This window comes from Rhipicephalus microplus, unplaced genomic scaffold, assembly GCF_043290135.1.
Source record: "Rhipicephalus microplus isolate Deutch F79 unplaced genomic scaffold, USDA_Rmic scaffold_12, whole genome shotgun sequence".
Taxonomy (NCBI): Eukaryota; Metazoa; Arthropoda; class Arachnida; order Ixodida; family Ixodidae; genus Rhipicephalus; species Rhipicephalus microplus.
The window spans coordinates 46,732,171-46,754,600 of NW_027464585.1; the positions used below are offsets into that span (position 1 = coordinate 46,732,171).

Genomic DNA, 22,430 nt, shown 5'->3' on the forward strand with positions numbered 1-22,430 from the left:
GTCAAGCTGGTGATGATGACACCTTCAATGTCCGACGAGGTTCAGATTCAGGTGTTAAGCAAAAAGTGAGCATGCCAAAGTTGCGCTGAAGGCAAAATACTCGCTTTTTATGCAGATCGCAATTAACAGGTGACCAACAAACACACCAATCAAACAGCATATGCATTATGCGGTGGTCCATTGCGGATCAAGTCAGCAGAACCCTAACAACAAAATTTGCCAAAAGCGTGAGCAATAAGCTTGTTTGCAAAATAGAACATGTACATGGGCTTCATGGCAGGCGTTTTATCTTTTCTAGAGACTTGCCTAAGTATGATGCACCGTTTCTGCATAATTTAAATGTAATTAGTACACTGCTTTTTTTCTTGCATTGTCATTTAGGCAGCAGCCAAAGAAGTAGAGGCCACAAAATTGTACAGAACTGAACGGTTAAACTTGGTATAAGCATTCACGTGTGATCACCGACAGGGGATATCGCAATCACAGCTTTTTTTTTCTCTATGCTATTTGGACTACCTGTGCGAGTAGTGGAAATACTGCGATATTCATACCGCCGGTGTCGCAGACACTTGCGATCGTGGTCAGGGCATCTGCGCAAAACTCGATGCTTTACAGCACAGCAGCGACAACGTTGTTGCACGCGATCAAAATTTCTCGAGGAAAACCGGTATTAGTCACCACTACTCGGTAAAAACTAATCGAGATAAAATACAGTGCAGCGCAACCACATGCAGCAAGTACCTGTGTGACAGCGTTCACTAAAGCGCATCAGAGCACACTGCGCATTCAGAACTAACGTCCAGACAGAACAGTCAGCACTCACGCATCACCATATTCGGAAGAAATATTATCACAATAATAGAAACCGCCGCACAACACCGAAATAGAGGAAGCGCTGTCAAACACGCGCCTATACACAACCGCACCACCCCAGCCAGCGTGGTCGCATCACTAGGGACTAAAGCGCCTAGGGATAATTGCGCACTTTGGTTCCTAGGCCACGCGCGGTCGCGAGAAAAGCACCTAGCGCGAGGCTACTCTTATAAATTCGCGCCAAGGCTCGCCATTGCACTGCAGTCACCCGGCTGGTAAAAGATAAAATTTGAGATAAAATTTGAAATAAAAGATAAAATTTTAGAAGCGATTGAGAGAAATGGGGGAGGAGCGTTGGGCTAGGAAGGTTTTCAGCTACTTTTACATGAAAAATGTCGATACGAAAAGAATGAAGCTAACCAGAAAATTCACTGGTGAATACTTGGAAAACAGCTGGGGGCCAAACCAAAAAGTACTATCGGTTAAGAAGAAAGTGAAGGAAACGGAGACAGACATGTGGAGAATGGGCAGGATTAAGAAGTCCGCATAGAGATCTATCGAACTTTTAACCAGAACATTGCCAAGGAAAGGATCTATGATAATACTCGGGGTAGTTCTCTACTGTTTGAGGCCAGGACGGGAGTACTGCGAACCAAGACATATCGGGCCAAATACGAAGGAGTAGACACACTATGCAGTGCGTGTGCAGATGGAGGGGAAAGTGCCGAACACTTGATAATGTTCTGTAAAGGGCTCCACCCTATAGTTGAGGATGATGGCTCAGAGTTTTTCAAAGCACTAGGGTTTAGGGACAGGGACGGCAAAATAGACTTTAAGCGGGTAGACTTAACTAGAAGGAGGTTATCTGATTGGGGTCTAAAGTCAAGGCAACATTTAAAATTAAACCCTCCATTGCAAAGTACAAATCCTCAAACTGACTTTTTAAAGAAAAAAAATAAATCTAGTTTTTGGTCCATTAAGTATTACGGCTTGGTGGCGCTAGCCACCGCCCGATCTAAAGGGTACAGCCATAACTATCCATCCAGCCATCCCTGGACTCGGTTCGGATTGTCACGGTGGATGACGTGTTTTTTTAGCACTCCCGATCGACTGCGCAGATAAGTGTTTTTGCATGTTTTGAGCTTGTCTTTATAATTATAAGGCAGCAGTTGAAATCTTCGTAGCACTTATTTTATGGTACGGCTTTTTTTGGGACCAGTCACCAGGTATTTACTAGTTAGTGCGTGTGTGTGTTTGAATTTTTTGTTGTTTTTTTTCTTTCCCACCCCGTGGGGGATGTGCGCGTACATTGACCACGCAAATTTTTGTAGTAGAGCTTAGACTTTCTTTTTTTTTTCGTAGTGCAGGGCTCGAGTTTAGTAAGTATCGATTATAGGGACAATTGGTGTCAGAAAGACATGGTTAAAAAGACTGTAAAGTGTTCAGGATGTGGAGTTGGTTTGAAAGTGGACGCAAGTGTAGAAGCGGATGTGGAAGAGGCTGACGTGTAGTGTAGGTAATGTGAGGTCGAGAAAAAAATGGAGAAAATGATGGTTGCCCAGAGTGAACTGCTGATGAGAATCACCGAGCTCGAGACTGCGTTGGCGACAGAGCAAGGGAAAACGAAGGCAATGGGAGAAAGGTTGAAGTCCGCCGAGGAAGCACTATCGAAGCTGAACAAAGGAGTGGCCTACGGAAAGAACAGTAGGGAACCGGCAACCAGAGCGGTGGAGAAGAAAGAGCAAGTAAGTTTGGAAAAAACAGATTCAGCCGGTTTATTTGTCGCAAGGCCCAGCTTCAGCGAGGTAGTGGTGGGGCTGCGAAGGGACAAAGCAGCCGGCGTCACAGGAGCAAGAAGCCCCCAGGTGCAGGACGCTCCAGCTGAAAAGCCACAGCATGTGATAATCGCCAGGGACTCGAATTTAAATCGATGCACAGAAGCCATCAGAGAGAGGGTAAGAGGTGACAAGAAGGTTGCAGTAGGGGCGTTCCCAGGACGCAAGCTGGAAGCAGTCATGAGGCAAGCGAGCTCAAAACTCAAAACTACAGCTGATAGACGAAACCTCGTGACAATTTCAGGTGGTTTAAATGATGTCCTAAATGGAGATACAGCAGGACTAGCAGCCACACTGGCGAAAGGCGTCGATGACATGCGCTTCACTTCTCCTAAGGTACAGGTAGTGATATGCACGATACCGGAGGTACCGGTGCGTGATAGCAACCTGCAAAGAGCGGTTGTCAACGCAAACAGAGAAATATGGCGGATGAGTCGAGAGAAAGGCTTTGAGGTGGTGGTAATAAACGGAGAGGTGCATAGGTGTGGTGGTTTTCAACGAGGCAGAATTCGCTTCGATGGGCGGCTAGGTCATGAGGTGGGTTGGCGACTTGCAGGACGCGCAGTAGCTTTTTTTGGGGGGCAAGCGGGCCCTTCGGGGTGCAGGATAGCTAGTAACGAGGAAAACAACCATAGAGACTCTTTGACAGGTGGTATGGACAGATACGATTTCAAAGTGGCACCAGTATCTAAGATAGGTAGAGTCCGGGCATACATACGTAGCCACGAGCGCCGAGCCAATTCAGACACAGGGTATATTCAATGCAGGGTGGTAGTAACAGGCTGAAGTGGGAAGAGATAGAAGAACAGCTGAGGGAAGAGAGGCCGATGGTATACGGTTTTGTAGAAACGCATCTCAGGGAAGTGAAACAACCTCCGAACAATCCGGACAACGCGAGGAAATATTGTATTAGAACAGAAGGCAGCAGAAAAGGGTGTGGTATTGGGGCATTCATTTATAAAAGTACAGGCTGGCAAAGGGTCAAGCAGGAGTGCAAGAAACATTTATGGCTAAAAGGGAAATTGGCCGGTCAAATGACACTCCTTAGTTTCGTGTACTTGTGGACGGGAGCAAAGGCCAGAGAGGAAAACCAGGCAATGGTAGAGTGTATATTAAAGGACATTCAGGAGTTAGGAAGAGAGTGCGAGAGATTTATACTAGAAGATATGAATGCGCACATCGAAGATATAGATGGGTATACCGACCCGACAGGCAAAATGATCATGGATATGTGTGAAAGGCTTGATTTGATCATTTGCAAGTACCAAAAACTGTGAAGGGCAAAGAACATGGGAGGTAGGAAGGCTGCAGTCGACGATAGATTATGCACTGATGTCACATAGCATGCATGATAAGCTCAGGGGAATGCACATAGATGACGGTGGCTCCAGAAGTCTGGGTATTGATCACAAACGTATCAAGCTAAGTTTTGGAAGAGCCATGAAAATGGGAAGGAGATAAGATGTGCAACTACGGAAAACTTTTTACCAAGAAAGGCAAAATGAAATAGCCACAAAACAAATTGAGAAAGTAATCATGGTGGATAATAAAACAGTTTGGACATACATGAATCTAATTAGACTGTTTGAGCTAGAGCTTTCTAAGACATGTGACAAGTCACCCCGGAAAACAAGACAACACCCCAAAAGTGGGTGGGATGAGGAAGTTAAGAGAGCCATAGCAAAACGTCAGGAAGCCTCTAGGAAACATAGGCATGCTTAGCAGCAGGGTGAACCGACAGATGATGTCGAAAGAAAATGGGAAACCTTTCTAAGCTGTAGAAGGGATGCATCCCTTCTGATCAATGAAAAGATTAGAAGAAAGGGAGCTCAGTGGCTGGCAGAAGTACATAAAAAGATAAAAGGCAGCTGTGAAATTGTGGAACCATCTAAACTCCCTAAAAAATGAGACGAGCCTAGAGCATAGATTTATAACTGCAGCCCAAGATGCTAGGCTACAAGGGGACGAAGCTATTGAACATATAAGAACAAGGGTGACAGAAAAATTTCAACAAAGAAGTGCTTCATGCGCCACAATAGACAAGGATGAATCAAGTGGTGCAATGGCTCCATTTTCACAACGAGAGTGGGAAATGGCTGAAAAAAAGGGTTCCTAATAGTACATCAGACGGCATTTCAATTATGCATAATTTATCAGCATAATTGGAATGCCCAGACGGCATTCCAATTATGCTGATAAAGACATTAGGTCCGAAGTCTAAGCAGGCTTTGAGAGAGGCAGTGAGCAAACCAATAATCGATGGTGAAGTTCCCGATGGATTGAAACTTAGCAGGATGAGCATGATCTATAAAGGAAAGGGGGACAAAGCTGACATAAACAACTACCGCCCTATAAAAGTGACATCAGTGGTCTACAGGCTGGCGATGCAATGTATAAAAAAAGACTGCAGGCATGGATAGAGGATGGGGGGGGGGCGCTGGGAGAACAGCATAATAGGTTTCGGAAACACAGGAGGTTGGAAGACAATCTGTTCTCACGGACGCAGTGCAGCGAAATAGCAGAAAAGGAACACAGGCCCCTTTGGCTAGCATTGTTGGATATCAAGAGAGCGTACGATTGCGTGGTTCAAGCAGAATTGTGGGGAATACTGGACACTCTAGGCGTGGAACATATAGTCGCTAATCTTTTAAAGGATATCTATAAAGGTAACAATTAAGGCAGTTATAAAGTTTGAAAACCAGGTATCCAAGCCTACAGAAGTAAAACGGGGGCTTAGGCCGGGGTGTTCTCTGTCACCCTTGTTATTCATAATGAACCTACAAGGGTTAGAGGCCAAATTAGAGAAGTGGACTGGGCTTCAAACCTCTCTTTCGTCAAACAAGGACAACTCATTGAACAAACACTACCAGCATTGATGTACGCAGATGATATAGTGCAAATGGCCAACAACAAGGAAGATTTGCAGAGATTGATGCACATCTGTGGTAATTAGGGAGATAGGTTGAATTTCAGATTCAGTTCGGAAAAATAAGTCGTCATGATTTTCAATGATAACGAAGGTAGTGAGCTTAGAATACAGGAGGTCACGCTAGAGATAACAGATAAATACAGATATCTGGGTGTATGGATAAGCACTGGCACCAAGTACCTAAGGGAACACGAAATATACGTGATGACTAAAGTTAACAGGAATGCAGCAGTGATGAAAAATAGGGCACTGTGGAATTAAAATAGGTATGATGTTTTGAGAGAAATATGCAAAGGGGTCATGAATTCTGGGCTGGCGTTCGGCAATGCGGTCTTGTGCATGAGATCAGAAGTTCAACCAGATTAGAACTTAAGCAACGTGGAATAGGTAGGCTTGCTTTAGGAGCTCACGGGAATAAACCAAATCAGGGAGCACAAGGTGATATCGGATGGACATCATTTGAGGGCAGGAAAGCTAGCAGCAAGATGAAATTTGAGAAGCAATTGATTGAATTAAGGGAGGAGCGTTGGGCTAGGAAGGTATTCAGCTACTTGTTTATAGAGAATGTCGATACAAAATGGAGGAAGCGAACCAGAAAATTGACTGGTAAATACTTAGAAAACGGTAGGGGGCCAAAATAAAAAAAATAATTGGTTAAGAAGAAGGTGAAGGAAGCTGAGACCGATTGGTTGAGATTCGGCATGATTAAGAAGTCCGCACTTGAAATCTATCGAACTTTTAAGCAGGAAATTGGCAAGGAAAGAATCTGTGTTAATACTCGGGGTAGTTCTTTACTTTTTGAGGCCAGGACGAGAGTATTGCGAATCAAGGCATATCAGGCCAAATACGGAGGGGTAGACACGGTATGCAGTGCGTGTGGAGAGGAAAAGGAAACTGCCCAACACTTGATAATGTTCTGTAAAGGGCTTCACCCTAAAGTTCAGGATGATGGCGCAGAGTTTTTCAAAGCACATGGGTTTAGGGACAGGGAGGGAAAAATAGACTTTAAGTGGGTAGTATTATCCATTAGGAGGTTATCTGATTGGTGGGTCAGATCAAGGCATGAGTGAAAATTGAACCCTTCACTGCAATGTACGAATCCTCAACCTCAGTATTGAAAAAAAAAATAAATCTAGTTTTTGTTTCGCTATGTATTACAACTTGGTGGCGTTAGCCACCGCCCGATCTAAAGGGTAGTCATATCAATTCATCCATCAATCCATGGAACGGTGCTGGAATATAATGTTGCGGGGGGGGTCTATCTTTTCGCTTTTGTAACCGACGGCGCGCGAGTGCGCGAAGTGCACCTACCCGCGGCTTCTTCTCGACGACAGATGGGGAGAGGTAGCGCGGGAGAGGAGATGATGCCGCCGTGAGGAGTGGGCTTGAGCTTTGCAAGAGATGGAGAGGGTGAAGCGAGAGACGACACGTGGCGAGCGGCGGCAGGCTAGGGATAGAGTAACGTCACACGCATGCGTGCATTCCGAGGGAAGACGTGGCCTACTTGGCAACGCCCCGGTGCAGAAAGGGAGCACTACACAGACTAGCCACTACACAGGCTGCTCTGCATCTAATAAAAAAGCGGACAAAAAGGAGCAACTGACCGTTGTCGCCGGTGACCTGGAATCGAATCCTGAATCCCCTTCCCGCCAGCATTTCGTCGGTCACGAAGAAAATCTTGACACTCTTGCCGCCGTGGGAGACCCAAGCTCGCGGCCTTTGCGAACCGCAGAAAGCGAGCTTCCGGCTTGAAGTGGTGATCAGGGTTTCCCATATTTCCACCTTGTCGCCACCGCAGTAATTGAGTGCGTCCAGGTCAACGTCTTCAAAGTACAGCTTGACGTACTGAAGTCATAAAAACACAAGTTTGTTGCACCGGTTCCTACTTGATGCATTGAAGTGCCATAAAAATGACAAAAACGCGAGAGAGGCAGGACGAAGCGCAGCTAGCTAACATGCGCATCAGCTTAATGCATTTGATGATTAGTAACAAAAAACAGCCACGTGTAAGAAAAAAATAACACCAGTGAGAGCATTCACGTGCTGCCAGCGAAGGCATGTATTGCCCAATTGAAATATGCGCGTAGGTATATACAGTTCACGACATAAAACTTGGAAAGAAGGCAAGCACCATAAAACGAAAAACTGAAAAAGACCGACTGCCAAGCACATAGAACGACAGCACTATAAAACGCACCCACGTAAGCCGACACAAGAAACGCACTTCTTTTTTTTTTTAAAGAGCTCATACAAAAATAGGGTGCGCAATTTTAAAACAAAGCAGCTTTTAAAATCTCCGGTTCTCTTTTGGCAGCTCACCACTTACCACATCAACCTTGAGAAACATCCGCAACCTTAGCAATGTCAAGTGTGGTTCGATTTATCTCCCGACTTCAAGCGCTTATATGCTGTCGAAGCTGGTGAATAAGTCAGCACGCCTATATTCAATATGACCTCACCCCAATAGAATAGTGTGAATTGAAGAATTACTTGCTTGAATATATTTGACATTCATCTGCATAGTTTGAGTAACTTACACGGTGTGGATAAAGCGAGGCATCATACCTATCCGCAATCTTATTTGAGTTATGTGTGTACATATGATATCGTGATCGTGACGAGGGCGAAGGGAGAATCGATGTCTTCAACGTGAAACTCTTTATTTGGCTAAACTTAGGGCCGTAAACGGAAAGTCAGCAGTACACACTGGCCCTGATCCCGGTGAACAGAGCATAAGCAGTAGATAAACTTATCGTCGTTGTGATGCGCCATCTTTTATATATCACTCCTCGAGCTTTTTAGCCTCATCACAGGTGGTCGTGCAAGCTCCGGCATAATCCTGAGTGTTCGCAAACGGTGCACCATCTTGACAAAATTATTTACTCTAAACGTGAAAGTTTTCGAACACACGAAAGCGCGCTCTCTACCAGCTGAAACATAAACTGGAAAGATGTAAAGTGTTTACTGACAGGTGAAACATTTGATAACTACATATGATAAGACCACATCGCAAACGAAACATAACCAAATAATTGGAAGCGCAAACCAACGGGACACAAGAGAAGAGACAAACAAGTGCCCCCTCTGCAAAACATAACCAAAGTGACAAAATATATGTGTGTATCCAGCCCACTTTGACTTACAGCGATTATTTAACGACTGAAAAATATATCTCTCTCCAAAACCGCGAGTTTATATTCATATCAAACAGAGCTATTGTTGGTCTTTTCATGGCGCTGGATGCGTAGACGGGTGACTTGTAGGGCGTCTTAGGCGCACTGTACGTAGGGAGTGACGTAGATGTTTTCTTCTTCGGTGACATTTGGTAGCTTGGCGTTCAGTTTCATTGCCGGGCTTCATTCGTAAACCCTCGTGTATGGCGTCATCTGTGTTGTTTCTTGCACTAATGTGATGTATTTGATGGTAACATACAGAAAGATGACATCCCATGTTCTCTGTCAACGTACAGGGCCAGCATGCGGCTGATGGTCTTGTTTTAGGCACTCGGTGAGGTCTGTGGGTGGTAGAGAGGGGGGGGGGGGGGACCAGCGGTGGCTTGTATAGCTGTATCTCAAAATTCCCTTAGTTAACTCAGAAGTGAAGGCTCTACCTTTGACAGGGATGAGGACCTCTGCCGCACCGTGACGCAGGCCAATGTCTTCAACAAAGATTTTCTCTACCTCGGCGGTACTGCCTCTAGTTAGGGCCCTTGTTTCGGCGTAGCGGGTGAGGTAGGCGGTAGGAAGTGGTATTGGAAGTGGTATTGGTAGGTTGACCTAGGAAGTGGTATTGGTAAGTTTAAATCGATTTGCTGTAATGTTTGCTGAGGTGGTTCGATTGCTCGTCTTGTCTGTGGCGTCTTGCGTCACTAAGAATTGTTCCACGACTTCACGGCCAATTACTCTACGACTTTTCCATTTCTCTGAAAAGTCTAAAATTCTCTCTTGCTGTATCAAATTAAAGGGCACAGAAATATCGATTTCGGAGCATTTTTCGAAAAGAGTGAGAGATATGCGCGGCTAGTTGTGGCGCTCTGCCACAGACGAGAAAGCACAGGGAGCGAAGGTGTCCCTCATGTTTGACAATTTAAATGTCGATGGCAAAATGTTTGTCTGGGACCCCATACAGAACGCCAGAGTTGAAGCTGCTGCAGGGTACTCTCGACCGAAAGTAGCTACAAGGGCAAGACCTGACGTTCAGAAGGCGGTTTGACAGGGGAAGACTAAAAACTTGAGATTATTGTCCTTCAATGCCCGCAGCGTAGTAAACAAGCTCAGTCAAATCGAAAATTTAATTCTCTGTCATCACCCGCACATGCTGGTAATTACCGAAACTTGGCTACATGCTGGTGTGTTGGACTGTGAAGTAATTCCGGCATCATATAAACTACTCCATAACGACAGGACTTCCAGAGGTGGTGGCGTAGCGATAGCCATTAAAAACAACATCAATTTTCTGTTCTTGAAAGAATTCCCGAACACGAAAGCTTATGGCGCAAATTATTTTATCCTGGCAAGACGATATTACTTGCTGGCGTATACCGCCCACCCAATGCTGCGCCCCAGTATCTGGAAGCTGTTCACGATTATCTTTCGCACCACACAAATTCGAGGTAAAATATAATATATATTAAACAGGGGATTTTAATCTCCCAGAGATAAACTGGACTGACATGTGTTACGACAGCAGAGATGCCAGAAGTGCATGATCACTGCTTTTCACTGCGTTCAGTTTTTCGCTGAACCAACTAGTGTCCGAACATAAGAGAATTGGGGCATCGTCCTCCTCCCTTCTCGACCTGATGTTCGTTAAAATACGCTTCAAAACAGAACAGTTAGTGCAAAAGAAGGTATTTCAGATCATAAGTTGCTCGTCCTGACATGCCCTATCACAGTTTTTCGCTTATCTACCAAACGACCATGCCTTTACGTAAAAGATTTTGCGTGCGCAGACGATGACAAAATATCAGACATATTAGAACCATACTTCGACGAATTTAGTGCCCTGAACAGTGTTTCGGAATTGTGGACGCGTTTTAAAGAAATAATATATCATTGCGAAAACAACTTCATCCCCCAAAGAAAGAAACGGGTCAAAAAAGATTACCTATGGCTAACACGCGAGATAATTCAGATGAAACGAAAACGGAAATGGCGACGTCGCACAAAGGCAGATAAAAACAAAATCGCTGGTTTCGTTGGCACTATGCGTGATAGAGTACGTGAAGGAAAATCACGATTTTACGGTGTAACCTTGCCAAGTTTCATGAAGGATGACCCTCGAAAATTTTGGCGCTACTTCTCAGAAAATATACCAACCATTGCGCAAATCAAAACTGGGAATAGAACATTGACTGAACCTAAAGACATTGAGAATCAGTTTAACAACTATTTCCAGTCAGTTTTCACACACACTGCTTCACAAGAGCCACTGGCGGCCTATACTGTTGAGCAGCCTATGGAAAATTATAAGTGAAGAAGGAATATTGCATTTATTGAATAACCTTGACCTAAGGAAGTCCACTGGTCCCGACTCTATCTCTAATACATTTTTGAAGCGATATGCTTTCTGTATTTCAAAATATTTACTTATAATATTTAAAGTGTTTTTCGATACCTTGAGTATTCCTGATGATTGGCGCAAGGCAAAAAAAATTCCAGTACTAAAATCTGGCTCTAAATTTGAACCAATCAACTATAGACCTGTATCATTAACAAGCACGTGTTGTAAAGTGATGTAACGCATAATTTTTAAATCTATCATCAATCATCTAGAAAGGAATAACCTTATTTATAACCAACAACATGGATTCAGATCTGGGTTGTCAACACTAACACAGCTGGCCGAAATAACTTATGACCTCGCCGACGCTGTTAATACCAACAGTCATGTTGATGCCATATTCTTAGACTTTTCAAAGGCGTTTGACGTGGTCCCACATGAAGATTTAATCACAAAACTACAGGCTTTTGGTATTGATGACACTTTAATCTCGTGGATTTCCAGCTTCTTAATGAACAGAACATAACGTGTAGCCGTAAACACGCATATGTCCGATAGCGTTCATGTGTACTCAGGACAACCACAGGGTTCAGTCCTTGTGCCTCTACTATTTCTTATTTATATCAATAATATCCAATTTTGCATCCAGTCACCAATCCAGATGCGGCTTTTCGCAGATGATTGTGTCGTGTATACAGTTGTAAGACATTCATAGGACCAAATCGATTCGAACAACTCTCTCAAAAACATTTGCGCTTGGTGCCAGAAATTGATAGATTGATATGTGGGGTTTAACGTCCCAAAACCACTGTATGATTATGAGAGACGCCGTAGTGGAGGGCTCCGGAAATTTAGACCACCTGGGGCTCCTTAACGTGCACCCAAATCTGAGCACACGGGCTTACAACATTTCCGCCTCCATCGGAAATGCAGCCGCCGCAGCCGGGATTCGAACCCGCGCCCTGCGGGTCAGCAGCCGAGTACCTTAGCCACTAGACCACCGCGGCGGGGTGCCAGAAATGGGGCATGAGACTGAACGAATATAAAACGAAATGCCTCACATTCACTAACAAGAAGAATCCGCTTAATTTTTCGTACACTTTGGAAAATATTGAACTCCCTAAAAGTAATGAGGTGAAATACCTTGGTGTCACGCTTTCAGCCTACTTAATTTGGGAACCTCATATCGACGCCATCTGCAAAAAACGGTAGGGAACCTATCCTTTCTCAGAAGAAGGTTGTGAAATATTCCGGCCGAAGTCAAATTAAATGCATACATGACTCTTATTCGCCCTGCCTTAGAATATTCTGACATATTATGGAGTCCCCACCAACAACACCTAACAGACAAAATTTAACGCATTCAGAAATCAGCTGCACGGTTCATCTACTAATTATTCGTGGCATTCAAGCGTCTCCTACCTAATAATAGGGCGAATCTTTAGCCACTTTTCTAACAAAAAGTAATTTCTAGGTTGAAATTCCTATACTTACTCTATCATGGTCATTTCAAAATACGGCGTAATCTGTACTTACAGGACCCATTTAAACACTCACTCAGGGCATACCATAACGAAGTCATTTTTCAACCAGCTAGTCGCGTCAATACACATAAGTATTCTTTATTCCCAATGGCCATTAGACTTTGGAATAGGTTGCCAGTCAATACTGTGAATTGTTTTACGCTGGAATATTTTGTGAACTGTCTAGAAGAGATTGATCTTTCTCAAAATGTATACTTGTGAATCATGAAGTATCCTATGTGTATCAATACTTTCTTTTCTTTTGTTGGAGAGTTATTGTGTTTCATGTTAGCTCTATATATCCACTCCAGCATGGGCCCGGTTAGGGCCTGCAGAATGTACAAATAAATAAATAAATAACAATCTGGGCATCCCCTGACGCAATGAGTGATGACAGTGGAAAGGCCTGGCTAGTAGTAATTTTCTTGTATTCTTGCGAGCATACGAGAACCAACGAGCTGTCCAGCCATCAGGTCGTCGTGTAGAGCCTGGAGTACTCCTGGTCTTACACTGAAGTGACCACCAGAAGGTTTTCGCCTCGAAGGGGCGAGAACTTTTTTAGGAGAACTCTGTTTCGCAGGAAGAAGGACAAGAGTTCTATCTTGAATACGTTCGGAACAGTGACGCTGTTACCCTCGAGTATTCCACAAGGCTCCCGACTCCCCTGTCAGATCGCTGTCGCTCGGAGAATTTCGTGGCATTTATGATTCCGAGACGCAGTCTAATTTCGGGTTGTCATGCGGTGGTGGTTCCACGGAGGCACGAGACAGGCAGTCGGTGTTGGAGTGCTTTCTTCCATACTTGCAAACGGCAGTAACATGGAATTATTGAAGTCCCGTGTGAGACGACCCGAAGGGTCTTACATGTAAAAACAAACAACGTATGTAATCATGCCCAACTTCACAGAGAAGCTCCAAGTTACGATACCAAACACTTAGAGAAGTAATTAGTATCAACACCGCGTTCAAACTACGGAAAGCAAAGGCTCCACAATACAATACCTACACTACTGAACATCTCTAAATCGATACAGTTTGACCCTAATTTACGGCCTCCCCCAAATAACTTCTGATGGAATCACGTGCAATGTTAACACGTTTTTTATTTTGTTGCCACAAAAGAGGAAAGATTGTGTTGAAATATGTTAACGTACTAGTATGCCCCTGTATGTTATATGCATGTGTGTGCGTGTGGCTTTGTGTTTGTATAACTACGCGAAAGTGCAAAAGTATATATGTATATATATATATATATATATATATATATATATATATATATATATATATATATAAGTGTGGGATATGGCACAGCGGGAGCGTTGTCAACAAGGGTAAATATATTTATTTCCCAACAGTTTCGAGAGGGGTCCTCCCTTCATCAGGTGATGAGTTATACTCATCCCCTGATGAAGGGAGGACCCCTCCCGAAACTGTTGGGAAATAAATATATTTATCCTTAATAACAACGCTCCCGTTGTGCCATATCCCATACCTTCACGAAGACTAACTGGCCCATTGAAATATTACTCCCACTATTCATATATATATATATATATATATATATATATATATATATATATATATATATATATATATATATATATATATATATATATATATATATATATATATATATATATATGGCCCCAGCAGTGAAGACGCCACCACTCCCACCAGTGAGGCCCAACAACACCAGGTGGATGAATGCGGCGAAGACCAAGGCGGCGGCTTTCAATCGACACAGGGAAACAAAAGGTACAGACAATCTCAAACACGCATGGTCCCAGTTATATCTATCAATTAGGAAAATCATTGAAAAACGGCTGCAATACGAAAAACATGCGGATTATTTACCCAAATATCTATCTTACCAAATTGCACCTAAGTGCCTCCGCCTAGCCTGCAACCCCTAAATGTCTACACTAAGTGAAGCAGAAAGGGGGAAGTGGGAAAATATTACTAGAAGCGTCCTTGCAACTGACTCGGGTCATTGCGGACCATAGTGAGCGTAAGGCCGCCGAATACAGTGTCGCGGAGGCCACGCAAAAATTAGTATCTAATCTCGGAGAGCATGAGGCATGAGAACTGGAAAGATATGAACTAAAAAAGAGAAGTGAAATTTCAATAGTAAAAGTTAGAAAATTTTATTGGGACTGCAGAAGCTTCACTGCTCTGCAACGGGAAAATAGAAAATGAGAGCCCACAAGAACGCCAGGGACAGCCCGTACCACAACCTAACTTTGAGGAGAAAAATGGGAACTGAAAAGTACAGGGTAATCTTAATCAAAACAGCCTGACTCTCGAATACGACGCTGACACTTCCGTGGCACGTAATAGCCGAGAGCAACCAAAAACTTTTGAGAAAAATGCCCTCAATCTGTCCAACTGAACGCTTACACCCACTCAACTACAACTTTTGTGGAGAGGCTTAACCTTTTGTCCATCATTCGGTAGATTCACTGAGTTTAAACTGTACCAAGACCTCAATAACTTTGCGCGTAATCTCCACCTCCGTGAATAAATTCATGATCAGAAGGACTGTACGGAGGAGAATAGAATGATTAGTGGTGACAAATCACGGTGTCCAAGTGAGCAGAGAGACAAACACCTCGATATGTATATATCAGCAGTTCAAAAAGATATTATCAGAGCTTATGAAAAAACTCGGCCATCTCAAAACAATCTATCAAAGTCAGAACGAAGAAACTCGATGAACTACGAGAAAACGCTGAAATTACCAACAAACCTGCTGATAAAGGGGGCTGCATAGTAATTCTAAACACGTCGGACTACTTAAAGGAAGGGGAATGTCAGCTATCAAACACAAAACTCTACAAAAAACTTCCAGCGAACCCGACTGCCAAGTTTGAAAGTGATATAAAAGGAACCATAAATAATCTCCGCCGGGATGAGGAAATTACCCTCAAAATGTTAAAAGCAATGTTACGGTCCCATTCTGATCCCGGTCGATTCTATTTGCTCCAAAAAATACACAAGGCAGGCAATCCGGGACGTCCAATAGCATCCAGTAACAGCACATAACAGAATATATATCAGAATTCATCAACTCCTAAATAAAAGACATCCCCCCGAATTTTCTCTATTGCCTAAAGGACACAAACCACTTCATCTCCGAAACTTCAAGTCTCAACATCCCAGGCAGTAGTTTTCTGGTGACCATGGACGCCTTCTGACTGTACACCAACATACCCCACCATGATGGAATAACGGCTATGGTTTCTGAATATGTAAAATCTTACTCATCAACCTGCGTAAGTGGCGAGGTACTGTTTACACTTCTTGAACTTGTACTAAATTATAACCTATTTGAGTTCAATGGCAAGCACTTCCTTCAGGTTAGTGGCAGTGCAATGGGCACAAAATGGCCCCAAACTTTGCGAGCACCTTCACGGCTTCACTTGAAATCCCATTCATAGAGGGACACACCTTGAAACCTTTCTACAACAGAAGATACTTAGACGATGTTTTTTTTTGCATGAAACCACAATAATGGAAGTCTTTTCCGTGTCATGGAGGATTTTAACATGTGCCACCGTCAAATAAATTCACGTTCAAAATTTCTAAAACTAGCATTAATTTCCTTAACGTCACTGTCACGATCAAAAATGACCACTTGTCAACAAACCTTTACAAAAAAAGCCTACAGACTGTCAAATGTACCTATATTTCAACAGCAGCCATCTAGAGCATTGCAAAACGGGTATTCCATATTCGCAGGCCTACCGATACCTAAAAATATGCACCGATATACAGGAATTGGACAGACACGCAGAACACCTAAAGCGTTCCTTACTGAAACAATATTTTCCGGAAGACATTATTGATGATGCCATAGTACGTGCTCGCAACGTGAACCGGAATAATATATTTAACGGGCCAAACAGAGTATCTAGAACGACTTCCCAAACAAACCTAGAACTAACTTATTCCTCATCAGTGCCGCGAATCAACAACACACTTTCCCGCCATTTCAACATAATCAGGCAAAGCAAACGACTAACTTCAATTTTCGCGGAGCCACCTCACGTGGTGTACTGCAGAAATAAAAACCTGAAGGACATTCTTGTCAGAGCGAAAAGAAACTCTCGAAAATTCAGTCAGGGTGCTATACCTGCGGAAAAGCTCGATGCAAGGTATGCCCACAGATGTTCACAACACGTGAATCAAAAGCTAACTTCTCGGATTTCAAATTCTGCATAACCGAAAGCCTTAATTGTGACTCCAGTAACGTAATATACATGCTACACTGCAACATCTGCGGACAGGAATATATCGGCCAAACACGCACGCCGATTCGGCTGTGGTTCAATAATCACCGGTACCACGCCACTTCACTGGCGAAGCTACCTTTATCTAGACATCTGCGCCTGCCAAACTACAGTTTTGAAAATATCAGCGTAACTGTTTTACAGTCCGGTTTTACGAGTGCGAACAGCGTGAGGCATATTTTATTTTCAAATTTAGAACATTGGTAGCCGGCATCAACGAGAACCCCGGAAGACTCTCCTGCCTCCGAGAAGTAAGCCAGGAAAAAATTGGTGACAAAGATTCATAGCTGGAGACCATGCTTGTTTTTTCTGACTGACTCGTACGTGTACACTGACCTCTCTTGTTTTTGTTTTTTTTTCTTTTTAATGATGCTAGTCTTTTTTGAGGACCTTCGACGGAAAAATTTTGGTCTGTCTGTCTGTCTGTCTGTCTGTCTGTCTGTCTGTCTGTCTGTCTCTGTACATCTGTCTGTTTGTCTGCCCTAATGATACCTAAACAGCACCGAACGACCAACCCCATTTCAGCACCCACCAATAATGCTTAAGGTTCAGCGTTCATAGTGCTGCGATTGTCAATTAAAAAGTAATAATTGCGCATATCTGTGGCGCCATAACAAAACTTCGAAGCTTTGTATGTCTGTTTATATACTAGCAGAGGCGCACACAAGTAACTCTAAGGAATGTAGTGTTTCAGCGCGCTGCGCTGACAGTGGATGCGATGCTGAAAAAGTTGTTTCCAACGCTTTGCTACGACACCACGGTGGTAGCACTTGCCCGTCGCTTTGCGTTCTACACCTTATTACCTCCGAGACGGGTGCACATCTTTCTCCGTGGGCTGCACGCCTTCATATTTGAAGATAACTGCCAGATGGCGCTTGTGTCTAACGTGCCTCGATGCGCTCGTTCGCCTCCGCTACCTGCTCGAGGCACTCTAACGCAGCACCTCCACAATACCATTCACCGATTTTCTTAAGCAGAATATCAAATGAACGTTTTGTTCACTCTCTCTAGATGCAAGATTATCGTCTTTCGACTACATTTGCGGTGGAACATGCAGATTTGGAACCATTTTTTTTTCTTTTTATATTATTTTTTCCTCACTTGTACATAGAAAGTGTTTACGCTCGCCTACCACTTGACGGCCATGGGAGGAAACGGGCGAAGACGAAAGGTAAAGAGCCGACCGACCCATTAGGGGAAACTCTTTCCTTGAGCGCGCTGTCGCGGGCCCCTTCCGCCGCCGCGGCGACAATCTTGGGTGGCCCGACTCACGTCGAGAACTGGAAAGCGCTGGATGAGAAGCAGATGTGGACTTAAACCGACATTTGGATGTGCACAGTCTGGTTTTGTGCTGAGCGTTAACAGTGTTTTGTTTCTTTTTTGTTGGTTTGTTTCTTTCGTTTTCTCTCACTCCCGCAAACATCTTTCAAGGTGAGAGGGATGCGGCAGCAACAAAGTTTTGAACGTCTATGTTAGTATGGATTCGCTCGCAGGATTTCAAGCTGGACGGTCGTGCCCTTGCGATCTCCGACGACAGCGTAGCTCCCGCCGACTCGTTCGCCCTCCGCGGTCTCCTGACGCCGTGCAGCTATCGCGTTGTGATGCCCCGCCCTTGGACTACTTCAACCGGATCCCCACTTTTCTATCTCCTCTATATTCCGTCACTGGCCTCTATATTTCTTCATCTATTTCCTTCTATTCTTTTTATCCCTCCTTACCTCCGCCCCCTATAAGGCACTGCGCCGTGTCGCCTATAGGAAGACAGAAATTAGGTGCCTTTTTCCTCTTCTTTATAACCACTACCTATGTTAGTATAACGCATTCCCTGACGAAGGGAGGACCCCTTTCGAAACTTTTGGGAAATAAATATATTTATTCTTGTTCACAACGCTCCCGTTGTGCCATGTCCCAGAGCTTCAATATATATATATATATATATATATATATATATATATATATATATATATATATAGTCCAGTAGATCCTCCGTGAGCGGTCACAACGTGGTTCATTTCGACGTTTCGGCCTAGAGTCTGGCCTTCATCAGGATTAAAGGTACAGTTTCGTGGTGCTCAGTTTTAGACAATCTCAAATCAGAGGGAAAGGAAAGAGGAAAAACACAGAAAAAAAGAAAAAAGAAAAAAAAGAAAAAGAATATAAGGTTGACTCCCCTCGGGCGCCCCCCTTCCACTCTTCCTTCCACTTCCCCTTTCATCTCTCTCCCCTTTCTCCCCTTCACCTTTCTGATGTTAGTGGTCTGTGTATGCTTCCTTTCACTAACGCATACTTCCCGACCAGATGGCGCCTCCTGGCACTGGCGGTTCGGTGTGGGGCAAAAAAGAGCTTTTTCAGGAAGTTGTAAGCCTTTAACTTCTCGGAGCCCCGTCAACATTTCGTCGTAGAAAGAGGGGTACTGTGTATTGCGGCAGAGGCTGGTAAGCGGGCATTTTAGGAAGCTTTAAGCCTTTAACTACAAGGGGTCCCGTCAACATTTCGTCCTAGAAAGAGGGGGGCCGCGTATTGCGGCAGAGGCTGGTAAGCGTGCGCAATGCGAATTCCTTGCCCGCTTCTGGATTACGCGTGCAGTGGGGGCCTCCCGGCTGTGCACAGGGTTGCTGTTGGGCATGTCATGCATGGCACAATTGATTGGGTAGTAAAATTTACCCTATCAAAGCTCCGAACGTGCAGGATAGGCACATGCCAGGTAGCTACGATCTCTGGTCTGTGGCTCAAGAATATTAAATATATACTGGAGGTTCTTTTTTAAAGTTTTTACCTCGGGGGTTGAATGTGTCATTTTACTTGGTTGTCTGGTGATTTCTTTGAGGGGGGGGGGTGATTTCTTTAAGAGGGGGGGGGGGGGGGCTAAGGATTCTTCGACAGTGATTGGTATCACCTACGTGATACCAATCATTTCTTTAAGACGATCGAAGATCTCAAAATCCATGAAGATGCCTTTCTTGTAACTCTTGATGTTACTTCCCTTTACACCAATATTCCACACAGTGACGGCATCAAAGCACTAGTACAGGCCTATAGTTCACATAAATCTGATGAATCACCAAACCCAATAGTCATTGAAACCCTCATTATGTTGGCTCTCCAGCTCAACAGCTTCGAGTTTTCTAACCAATACTACTAAAAAATAATGGCACGGTTATGGGGATTCGCATGGCATCTAACTACGCAAACATCTTTATGAATGACCTTGAAACTAAGTTTCTAAAAACCGAGAAAATTCAGCCACTTCTCTACCGACGCTTCCTCGATGATATTTTTATCATTTGGACAGACACACAGGAAAACATTATTAATTTTACAGAATCGTTCAACGAAGTTCCTAAAGACATAACGTTCACTTATTCATACTCAACAACTGAAATAAATTTTCTAGACGTCCACGTAACAGTAAAATACGGGTCATTAGCTACTAACGTTTACAAAAAGCACACAGACAGGCAGCAATAGCTTCATTTCGATAGCTCTCACCCTCGTCACTGCAAGGCGTCCATCCTGTACTGCCAGGCTCAACGGTTCAAAATAATTTGCTCCCGCTCCGAAGACTTTGAGGCCAACACAGAGAACTTGCGCAAGGTACTTTCAAAACAACATTATCCTCCTTCCATAGTCAACGATGCCATACAAAAAGCGGCAAACTTACATCGCCAGCAGCTACTTGACCAGCAGAAAGAATTGAAACAAGAGGGATGAAAGAACTTAGTTTTAACATTTTGTAGCAACCCCTCCCCTAACGTAAACAAAATTCTAAAGAAACACTTTAACATCTTACAACAGAGTGAACGGCTATCAAACGTTTTCCCTTCCCCTCCACGAGTGGTATATAGACGCCCCAAAAACATTAAAGATTATCTTGTGCGGTCAAAACCCGATAAAACGTCTATAACTGGATGTCAGCCATGTGGCAAAGCCCGCTGCAAGGTGTGCCAACACGTACAGGTAACCAACGTTGCTGAAAGCACACAATCTGATTTCAAGTACTTCACTAATTCAAACCTTAACTGTGACAGCTACAATCTAATATACCTTCTCGAGTGCGGAAGATGTGGTATTCAATACATAGGACAGACTGACACAGCCTTTCCCATCCGCTTCAATAACCACCGTTCACATGTTCATTCACTTCCGGATCCGCCTCTGTCTCAGCATATTAACTGCGGAAACCACCCATTTGATTCCATAAAGGTCACACTCATACAAAGCAGTTTCTCTAGCACAAGAGAACGTGAACAACGCGAATCATACATGATTTATAAATTTAATAGATTGAAAGCTGGTCTAAATAACACTCCAGGCATACTTTCTTCAATTCGCGCTCTGGAAGATTCAGGATAATATTTATCCTAACCAAACGTCTTAGTTTTCTTTTTTTCTACTTCATTTTCTTTCCTTTTTCTTCTTCTCGCTTTTTTTGTTTTCTCAATTATCATTTTTCTTTTCTTCTGATTTCCCCCGGAGCACATGTTCGGGCGCGCGGCATGGGCACGCGCATTCCGAGAAAGGCGCACCACTGTCGAAGAATCCTTAACCCCTCCCCTCCCCCTCAAAGAAATCACCAGACAACCAAGTAAAATGACACATTCAACCCCCGAGGTCAAATCTTGAAAAACAACCTCCAGCATATATTTAATATTCTTGAGCCACAGACCGGAGATCGTAGCTACCTGGCATGTGCCTATCCTGCACATGCAGAGCTTTGACACGCGTAGCCCTTGTTTGCTGTTCTTCTCTCCGTATTTCTTTTTTTTTCTTTTTTTAATTTATCACATCGTTCTAACGTAGCCCTTCTTCAGGCTTCAAGAGCAAATATGGAGGGGGAGAACAGGTGCAATGCGAGAGCGACAATGATCGCAAGGAATGTACTTTGGTATTCTTTACACGCTATGGGGAAAGCTGATGAGAGGTGAATCTGAGGAGTCAAACTTTTTATCACAGGAATTTGCTTAATTTAGCCACGTGGACCAAAAACCTTGCCACTATTTTATGTTGTTTACCACTCTTTTACTTTATTTTATTTTTACAAAATGTCCCTGCCATTAATAGTACACACACATGGTCATTTGACTACTTATCAGTGTATAATGGGTGGTATTGCCACTGGCCCAGGTGCGTTTTTTTTCTTTTTTTCTCATCTTATTTTTTTCTTTTTTTTAATGCACGTGCTATGCGTAGTATGCACAGGCTGCTTATCATTGCATGTTGGGTAGTTGGGCCACTGGTATATGTATATTTTTCTTTTTCTTTTTCTCTCTATCTCTCTCTCAGCTGAACGATGCCATGAAAGCGCGTCGGAGCCTACTGAACTTTGTCTGATGAAGATCGGTCTCCGATCGAAACGTCACCAATAAACAGTTTTTTAGAGGCGTATACTTACTTATTATATATATATATATATATATATATATATATATATATATATATATATATATATATATATATATATAGAGAGATAGATAGATAGATATATGTATATATATATAAATATATATATATATATATATATATATATAGTGGGAGTAATA

General features: G+C 43.4%; 1 protein-coding gene and 2 long non-coding RNA genes across 7 annotated transcripts in view; 2 read left to right on the top strand and 1 right to left on the bottom strand.

The window, feature by feature from the left end:
- LOC119166787 (chymotrypsinogen B) overlaps positions 1-22,430 on the bottom strand; it is a 1,014,345-nt gene that overhangs the window by 798,050 nt on the left and 193,865 nt on the right. For all 4 annotated transcript variants that reach the window (XM_075882532.1, XM_075882530.1, XM_075882531.1 and 1 more), the window contains exon 3: positions 7,182-7,422. In XM_075882532.1, coding sequence (XP_075738647.1) covers positions 7,182-7,422 — 241 coding nt within the window. The remainder of the gene's footprint in view (positions 1-7,181; positions 7,423-22,430) is intronic.
- LOC142783846 (uncharacterized) overlaps positions 1-22,430 on the top strand; it is a 577,947-nt gene that overhangs the window by 226,936 nt on the left and 328,581 nt on the right. The window lies entirely within an intron of this gene.
- Positions 1-22,430, top strand: part of LOC142783848 (uncharacterized) — a 156,416-nt gene that overhangs the window by 81,687 nt on the left and 52,299 nt on the right. The gene's annotated exons all lie outside the window — the stretch shown is intronic.